The following is a 9,379-nucleotide window of genomic DNA, read 5'->3' on the forward strand; positions in this document are numbered from 1 at the left end:
GCTAATCTATGTTAAAAAGACAACCACACTTTGAAGATGGTTAAAAGGTAAATGCATACAGTTACATCTTAAGCTAGCTAATGTTAGCCAAATGCTAGTTTACTAGCTCAATAATTTACCAAACATAAATAATTAGCTAGCTACTTACATCTGATAGCTAGTTGGCAAAACTCTAGGCAACTCCGTAGCCAATTTACATCTAGTTAAGCTAGTTATATGGCGTTAGGGTTAGGGTTAGGGCTTAAAATCTGACTATGTCACTTATCTTTTAACCATCGTGAAAATGTGGTTGTCTTTTCAACATAGACGAGGCTATGCATGTCTAAGTACAGGAAAGGAGAAAGTTGACTGAGGTTCTGACTGAGATTTGTTCCACTGCTATTGGAGCACAGAGCAAAAATAGGCGGGCCCTGAGAAGGGCGGGTCATGCCTGCACCAATCAAGGAAAAATATTGCACCCAGGAACTGCAGTGGGTTTTGAGGCAAGTTTTACATGATTGCTTCAGCTGGAATTGCAATAAATAAAAAATTAAAAAGGTTAGACTGCAATGTTTTCAATTTTCAGAAGTAAATGACAGCAGTGTCAGAGGCTTTGAAGGCGTGTGTTACCTTCACTGCAGAAGCGGCCCTTGTATTCTGTTTTGGAGCAGTCGCAGACCGGCTCTCCATCCACCACGGAACACGTACCGCCATTCTCACACGGGTTCATGGTGCACCACCCTTCTGACTCCAGGGGCACCTTAAGGCTTCCCAGGAACAGGGGCTGTGAGATGCCATATTTGAGGTCTGTAATTGTGCCCCTGAAGGGCTGCATGTTTCGCACTGTGGGCAGTGTGAGCGCACCATTGCGGATATCCTGAGGCACTCCACCCAGGAACAGGTCGCTGACTATTTTCATGAACAGACGCTGAGGCCGCACCTCATCTGCTTTGGCCTGGCCATCCAGTACGAGCACTGTGCGCAGGTTATACCTGCTCAGAGTGGCAAAGTGCCAGCTGTTGTCGTCCACCCGTCTGTCGGACACCACCGTGGTCTCAGCACAGTCGATGCTGAAGCGCAGCTGCAGTCGGCCCTCCACCACCGACAGCTGCAGAAAGTCACAGTAGCCTCCGTCATCAAAGTACAGCAGCAGCGCCTTCGAGGCCTCTGTCTTGAACTGGAAGCTGAGGTCACCGCGGGTGCTGGCGTCCCAGCGGAGGTAGCGTGCCCACTGACCTGGTGTGCCTAAAAATTCCAGTCCCAGACATGTGCTGAGGAACACTTGCAGCCTGATAGAAAAACCTACAAGATCCATAGCTGCAAAAAATATTAATCCAAGAAAGTGTCTGATGGGGAATCAATAAAATCGAATCTTCAGGTGATGAGGCGGATTTTCAAGGATCCACAGTTTTATCCACAATATGTGCAGAGATATATTCAGATAAATATGTCTTATAAAAATATGTTTTTAAAGGGGGAAAGGGGCAGTAGTAGGAGAACAGTCGTTGTGGTTAACAGTCTTAAGGTCAATCACATCAGTAATTGTCCAGTAGGAATGGAGGTATTGTTGCTTTCCTCCTAAGTGTTAAAGAGAGGACCAGCAGAGGGAGAGAGGAGGAGGTGATGTATTAATGAGTTTTGTTTTTGGGGTTTTTTTACACTTCAGAACAGATGCTATCAAGACTCATGGTGCACGGTCTGATGGAATGGACTTCTCTGGCTATCAGGGCGAGTAGATGTTCCTCCTTCATGTTGTCCACTGTGAAATGGAGCTGACAAGGGATCCAGTGGCCGCTCTTGGTTCCATCACTGTCAAAGAGAAAGAGACAGAGGGTTACAATGGGTCCATTAGCATTGATTTTACTACTGCGAACACTACAACACACATCCTGGGGTGCTTTCTTGCATGTAAACCCCATGAGAACGGCTCATGACATGTATGTGTACAATCTATATATGATGTTACATATGTGAAGAAGGTGCCCTGAGAGAAAAAAAAGCCTGATGCTTCAGGCTTTTTTTGCTGTTGCTATGGATACCTGTGGTTTACAGCACTCAGGTAGAAAGTAACTGAACACATTTATTTAAGTACCTCTTAAGTATTTCCATTTAGTGCTACTTCACACTTGTAGTTTACTACATTTATTTAACAGCTATATTTACTTTTCAGATTTAAAATTTAACATAAAAAACACAATGGAGTGCTTAAATAATGTGTATTAATATTGATCACACAGGGTAGGCTTCTACCATTCGGCAATGTAGGCAACACCTTTAGATTTCTTATGTTTAGATGTGATACATGTACAATTAAATTTAAATATTTTTATACATGTTTTATGTATGTGTAGTGTAGTAATGGGACAATATACGACAATATCATGGTAAAAAACGCTCAGAGTTGAGGAAGATGGAATGACGCTTTGGGCTGGTGGTTTGAAAATATTTTATTCTTGATTCTCAGCATCGATTTTTTACAACCTGAGAATCAACAATCAACTCTCATTCTTTGCTCTGACTGGTTGTTTTCGTTCAGCAGGAGCACTAGGAGGAGCCAAAGGAACCAGATTTTTTTCACAGATCATCTGTCTCGTGTACTACTGTCAGGATATAGTGAAAGTTTCAGTGAATATACCAAAAAATGATTACCTACTGCAGTGTTGGCAAATTTGAAGCGATGATATTCAATATCTAATAATGTAATATATAATAAGGCATAACTCACAGCAGCCAAAAATTAGTACTAGTAATTATAAGTAGTACTTTTATTTGGATTCTTTAAGTACATTTTGCTGATAATATTTCTGTACTTTTAGTTAAGTATTTCTATATTGCTGTCTCCTGAATACTTCTTCCACAACTGACTTTACCTTGCATTTTCATTTAGAGAAATATTCTAAATCAACATTTTTTTTTCCCCCCTTTCTGGACAGCAACTCCCACACTACTAAAATGAAACCGGTGGGGAAATAATACTAAAATATTGGAATCAACCTATAAAATAACCAGTGTAAAATGCAAACAGCCCCAGATTCCCAGAAAAAAATATTATCTCATTGTCCTCAGAGGTAGTGACAGTCCTGATAGTTACAATTAACACAAACTACATTACAAGGATGTTGTTGTAATGAAGACAATACGTGACACATATTGAGCATTCAGTTTCTAAGAAAGAAGAGTGAATTTATTTTAGTGCACTGTTCACATGTACTGTACTGTTGGCAGTCACCAATCCTAATTAAAAGTGCCTGTGATATTGCTGCATTTTTCCCTCCTCCACAAAGGTTGTTGGGAGTTATCAGTCATCTGCTGCGTAAATTAGCCTCATTATTCTCATGGCAGTGCATGACTATCAGCCAGCCAGGCAGACTGCCTTTATCTGATGACCAGCCTGGAGAGACAGCGTTCTGCACACAGGCACATGGAAACACAAGTAGGTAGTGATGCAAGATCCAGTGGCAAATGTGTGTATATAGTGCCTACTTTTTTCTACTTTCATATAAAAAAAAATATTAACACAGAACTGTCACCAAATTACATTGGTACTTCTAAAAATTTAAGGAATCTGCAAAGCTGCAAAATCTTCATTCTAGCTTATCAGTTCACTGTTAACTTATTTAGTTTGTATTGCTTTAATATCCTCAGGCATGTCCTCACACAGTCAGTTTGGTTACGGTTAAGCACAAAAACTTCCACTACTTGGTTAGGTTTAGGAAAAGACCCTAAGTACATACCTGACTTAAGCACATGAATAAAATTATCTTATGGAATGTACCTCACATAACTTACATGTTACTTAAAAGAAATGACACAAAAATTTCACAAATAAAGCAGCACTAATCTCTTTTTGACCACTTGGGGGCAGAACTCCACAACAAGCGGAACATCACACACATTTGACATTATTAACATGACCTACGTTAGCAGGTAGCTGCCCGTTTACACATTCAGCAGACACTGAGCAAAATTATCATTCATTTAGAGCCATGTTTTGTGTTCCCTTGATGAATGTTTTAAGTCCAATATTGACTCTGCTTTTAACTTTGGTTTGGTCTCCACCAACTCCAGAGAAAAAATATTTTATATGTCTACTGTTTGGTGCTGGGAAAGTGTACAGTAGATTTACTGTAATGTTTTCACTGAAATCATTTACTGCTGGATACCAGGTTGATGAAAGTGCTGAACCAGAACCATAAAGGTTAAAGCCAAAAAGCCAAAACAATGAGCTGAAAGAGGCAAAAGAGCTCTGCAGAGTTAGTGATAATAGCTAATAGCACGCAAGACATAAACCCCAGTCACTGGTTTCCAACTCTTTTACATCTACCATCCACCCCGATCACCAACCCCCAAACAACTTTGAGGTAGAACAGCATAGCACTTCCAGGACTGAAACGACTGAAAAACGTTGCCAGTGAACATGGTCCAGGCTGCATTACATTTCCTCCAAAATATACACATTCAACACATTAAATATCAAGTTAGAAGTGTATTAAAAAATTATGTTAGTTAGTTATGTTTTTCTGGTGATGGTGGGCTGAGAAGTCCCAGGACCATTTTCTAGAAATTAGTGTCAGTACCTTTAAATACCACAGAATAGATTATATAAAATAAAAAACAAAAATCAAGATCTTCAAATAATCTGACGATTAAACATAAAATATCGTGAAAATCTGAGGGATTCCATTGGGGAATTTAAAGGGAATACCCTTTCATTACATCATGTACTGGTAGTTATCAGCATCCCAGGAGAAAACCTCTGACAGCTGGTGGTGACAGCATATCACAGCACAGGCGATTCCAGATGCCGATGTACCTGTGGAGGTACAGGAACTAATCATCTACTGCTGCCCAACACAAAGTCAAGTGCTGTGGGAGAGAGGCTACAATATGCTGGATCAGCACTGTCAGCTACCAGAACACATCCTCTCCAAAGTGTGCAGTGCAAGTATTTTTTCTTTCATTAGGAAGCAAGAGAGCAACTGTTATTTGGACACAGTTATACTGGAATTAATTGGCAATATTGTAACATTTGTGGAAAATTTCTTCTTTACAACACTGTGTTTAAATTGGGTAGTGTTACCCATGCATAGAATTTTAGACAATTTATGTTTTGGTACTTATTCTTCCTTTCAAAATGACATGTAGCTGGTTGCTAAAATCATGCATGCCAGTTCTTCCTCATGAGGGAGGAGCTAAATTCATGCATTTGTATCTGTAGCAGGTAACAATGTTTTCTGTTTTTCAAAGTCACTTGAATCTTATCCAGACTTGAAATATGTTACATGTTCTAATATAAATGCACAATTACACTTAGTAATGAGCAGTTGAATTTTCAAAAACAGAAAAAAGGCTGTTAAAATGCAGGAGAACAAATGATTGACTTAGCATGTTTACTGAGATTTGATTAATTTTTACATTTATAAAACAGGATCATCACTATGAGCACATTTTTCAGTTTTTTTATTACTACTACGACTACGACTACAATTATCTGAAACTTGTATCTTTTGACGCTGTGTCTAAACTGATATTTTCTGCTTGCTTCATATGCCTCAACAGCATTTGATAATGTTGATCATAAAATCCTACTGAAACTACAATCTTTAGGTCGAGATGATGTGCTACTGATGCCTACCTTACAGGGAGAACTCTGTCATGGCTGATGGTGCTGAGTCAAGCCTTCTTACCATTGGTAATGGGGTGCCACAGGGGTATATTGTTATTTACATTACACACACACACACACACACGTAAATAAAATTATTCTTCTTATCAGTAAAGTTTTTATGCAGATGATACAATTTTATATGGCAGGCTCCATCCCAACTCAGACTGACTTGTGTTTACTCTGCCTTTGATGCCTTTGAAGTAATTTCCCCACAGGGATTATTAAAGTATTTCTGATTCTGATTCTGATTCTGATGCTCTGCTTTCCAGTAAGCACTTCGACTCATATCACTCTTGCTGAGTCACACAAATACTTAGGAATCTGGCTTGACAGGGGACTGTCATTCAAGAGACTTATTCAACACTGGACTCAAAAATTAAAAATCTAATGGCTTTCTGTGTAGAATTAAAGGCTGTCTGTCTTAACCATAAAACTATTGTTCAGTCAACTTTGCTGTGTGCCCTTGATTACAAAGGATATTCTGTACAGTCATTACATCAGCCAAACCCTGTTTAAAATAGTGCATTACATTTCATCACTAATAACACATTTGATAGTGATCATTGCTCTGTATTAGAAAGATGGACAGACATACTTATGGACAAGAAATAATCATCTCATATTTATTTATAAAGCTATAATGTTAAAGCTTCCAAACCACCTCACATTTCTTCTCCCATTTAAGTATTGTCACTACAGTATACAATCCGGTTACTACTTAACCTTAGCTATCCCGTACGTCCGCACTAATCTTGGAAAAACTAGTGTCAGCTCCTCCGCACCTTTTAAATTGAATGAACTGCAACTTCCCTCAAGATGGATTTCTCCTTGGTGATTTTAAAGCTTCATTATTTGATTATCTTGTAATTATTTTTACAAGTTCTTTGTCAATTATGTTTGCGATGTGGTTGTCTGATTATGAACCGATCATGAGTTTCTTGTTCTCAGGCCCAGTGTTGGGCTAGTTAGAGGGACGTCAGGATGCATTCCACAACAAGGAATATTAAAGACAGCAATCCAAGTATCTCCACAGACTCAGACAGGTACTGAAGTGTCTGATCAATGGAAAGAGCAGTATTCTATAATCCTAGACATAAGACCGATGTTCTACTGTACGCCACTGATATTAAACCGCCCCGTCTCCACATGCACACCAGGTAGACAATGCTTTTTACAATGCTGTCCTGCTGTATGGAAAACCAGTTGTGAGATTTAAGTGCACCTGCTCACTGCGCAGCTCAGGATGGATGCCCCAGCTGTATGGAAAAGGGCCAATGGGAGCAACTGCTGGACAATGACTGCCACTGTACACAGCATTCATATGTGAGAATGATTAGTTCGACTGTTACTAATTTCTCTTTGCTGACCTGCCACGACTTTTTGGATGGCGGACGGCTGACAATTTTATGTACAAGTTAAAAGTTGTTAGTTACAGGGAACTAACAGGTTAGGTACAATAAAGTGAAGCATTTTGGGACTGTCCTTTTTCCCTACTGCAAAAGCAAGACTGCCTGGAGAGTGAATGTTCATGACTGACTAACACAAATTGTGAAAATATGAAACAGTAGGTTTAATTGTGTTTTCTGCCAAAACATCACTGGACATGAGCAATATCAAAGCAAGGCTTTAGACTGTCTATCATACATGACTTCAAAATGTAGAACTTGTTCAACTAGTAAGCAGTGCACGGCAGCATATTCTGATAAATGTCCTGTGGTGATTTTATAAAATTAATGTATGATCACAGAGAATCTATTGTTCTGTGCGACTCAAATACAACGTAGGCAGAGTTATAATAATAAGGATAATTATATTATATATATTGCATTTAGAATATTAATATTAAATATAGGTAATTGCTGTTCTTAAAACGTTCTTATTATTATATTATAATGGAGATATTTGGAAGGAACATTATACACATCCACATGAACAGGGCACATGTGCTTTTCAGATTTAACACTAACTGTTTTTGTTTTTGTAAGTATGATCAAACCTTGGATTCCATCTCAGGAAGTTTTTGGACAGCCTCTAAGCAGCCAATAAGAGAAAAGCTTAGGCCATGAATGTGCTGTGGAGAGCTGTCGCCACTCATCACTCAGTATACAGGGGAAGAGGCACAGTAACACGCTTTATCATCACTGCGATTGCATGATTCATTCAAAAGTAAATATCTGAAGCAAGCTGAGCACTAAATCTAACAGTTTGATAGTTCTGGGTTAATTAAAACAGGATCTTTTAGAAAGCAGATTTGTAGTAGTCATTGAGCCCCGAAGGTTGTTTAAAATAATATTTTTAAACCTTTTTTTAAATGTGTCAATTTATTGCAGTCAAGGTATAATTGTGATTTTTTTTGTTATGTCATCAACTGGGATGAGATAGAAACATTACAGTGGTTAGTCAGCATATTTTTAACAGTTTATTTTGGAAATGCTCTTATTTGTCACTGTCTATTTCTACTGTAATCCACCAATTCTCAATTTAAACCTACAAATAAAATCATACACAAAGAAATACAGACCTCTATTTTTTATTTAGCAGTTGAATACCTAGAATTATTTCCAAGCAAACAGATACATTTCCTTCACCAAAAAAACATTTCCAACCATGAGATTAATTTCTCTTTATTCTGAGCTGTTATCAACCCTCAGCAGAGGCACCTCTCCAGGGTTAGATCTATACTGAGCTGCTTATCAACCTTCTATTAAATACGAGATTATCAGCCAATCAATGCTGTCCAGTTCTGACATCACACAGAAGCTCTTCCTCAGCCATAGCCAGTGTGCATATTGTATTATTTGTTAGGATTATGAATAGGATTAATTGACTTTTTGGAGCAATGTTGATTATCAACATTTAATTAAATATATTAAAATATCTATACATTTGTCAAATATTTAAAATCTGTCTTTTGTTGATTTCCAAACAGAGCATTTTTCACTCACTGGAAACATTAGTAATTTACAGACTTCAATTAGTTAGCATTTATTATTATTATTATTATTATTCTGACAATTACAAATGAAAGTTGGATTTCCTTTTTTGCTCATTTTTGACTGTGTGTCTTTTTAAATCAGTCCTTTTCCCATTACTTATATTTACTGCTTTAATATTGTCAGCTAATCAAAGATGGATCATTACCTTGGCACACACACACACAAGCCCCTGTGCTACTATGCATTCACACAAGACCATAAATACTTTACACTCCTGTTTACAAATGCAGACTTGTTCTGGCATCATTTGCAGTTCAGTATGTTTCCGTGTGTGTGTGTGTGTGTGTGTGTCTGTGTGTGTGAGAGAGAGAGAGTGTGTTTGTCTTTTGTTGCAGTGCAGGGAGCATCAGGGGTTAAAAGGCTAAACGGCATGGATCATTGTTCTCTGTGAAAGGCTTCTTTGACGAACCCCACAGGGACGAGTCCACATACACACACTGACAAAAGGCGGCGGCACTCCAGATCCTATTGACAACCACATGGACTGGGATGGAGGGTGTGTGTGTGTGTGTGTGCGCGTGTGTGTGTGTGTAAATGCAAATAAAATCAGCCCACCGGTAGGCCCCTTGTGTTTAAATGGATGCCACTTGCCGGTAATTTTACAGCAGGTGCCCTGATCACACAGTCATCGCACAAAACACACGCACAGTAATGTCGTCCAGACACAGTGACAAAATGTCCTCCACAGCTCGCAGATAATATCTCAAAAGACAGGCTGCTTTTTTTTTTTTTTTTT

General features: G+C 38.6%; 2 protein-coding genes across 2 annotated transcripts in view; both read right to left on the reverse strand.

Annotated features, from left to right (window-relative positions):
- Positions 1-609: 609 nt before the first annotated feature.
- On the reverse strand, positions 610-1,788 carry LOC118337376 (neurexin-3a-like; the record flags this gene model as incomplete). Its single annotated transcript, XM_035674358.1, is given in 1 exon segment — positions 610-1,788. A coding segment is annotated over 1 exon segment (685 nt), but the record flags the coding sequence as incomplete, so codon positions are not given.
- Positions 1,789-3,281: 1,493 nt separating this feature from the next.
- Positions 3,282-9,379, reverse strand: part of LOC118337183 (neurexin-3-like) — a 77,598-nt gene continuing 71,500 nt past the window's right edge. The window contains exon 4 of the mRNA XM_035674089.1: positions 3,282-3,386. Coding sequence (XP_035529982.1) covers positions 3,282-3,386 — 105 coding nt within the window. The remainder of the gene's footprint in view (positions 3,387-9,379) is intronic.

This window comes from Morone saxatilis, unplaced genomic scaffold (assembly GCF_004916995.1).
Source record: "Morone saxatilis isolate NCDOM2014 unplaced genomic scaffold, NCSU_SB_2.0 Contig3, whole genome shotgun sequence".
Taxonomy (NCBI): domain Eukaryota; kingdom Metazoa; phylum Chordata; class Actinopteri; family Moronidae; genus Morone; species Morone saxatilis.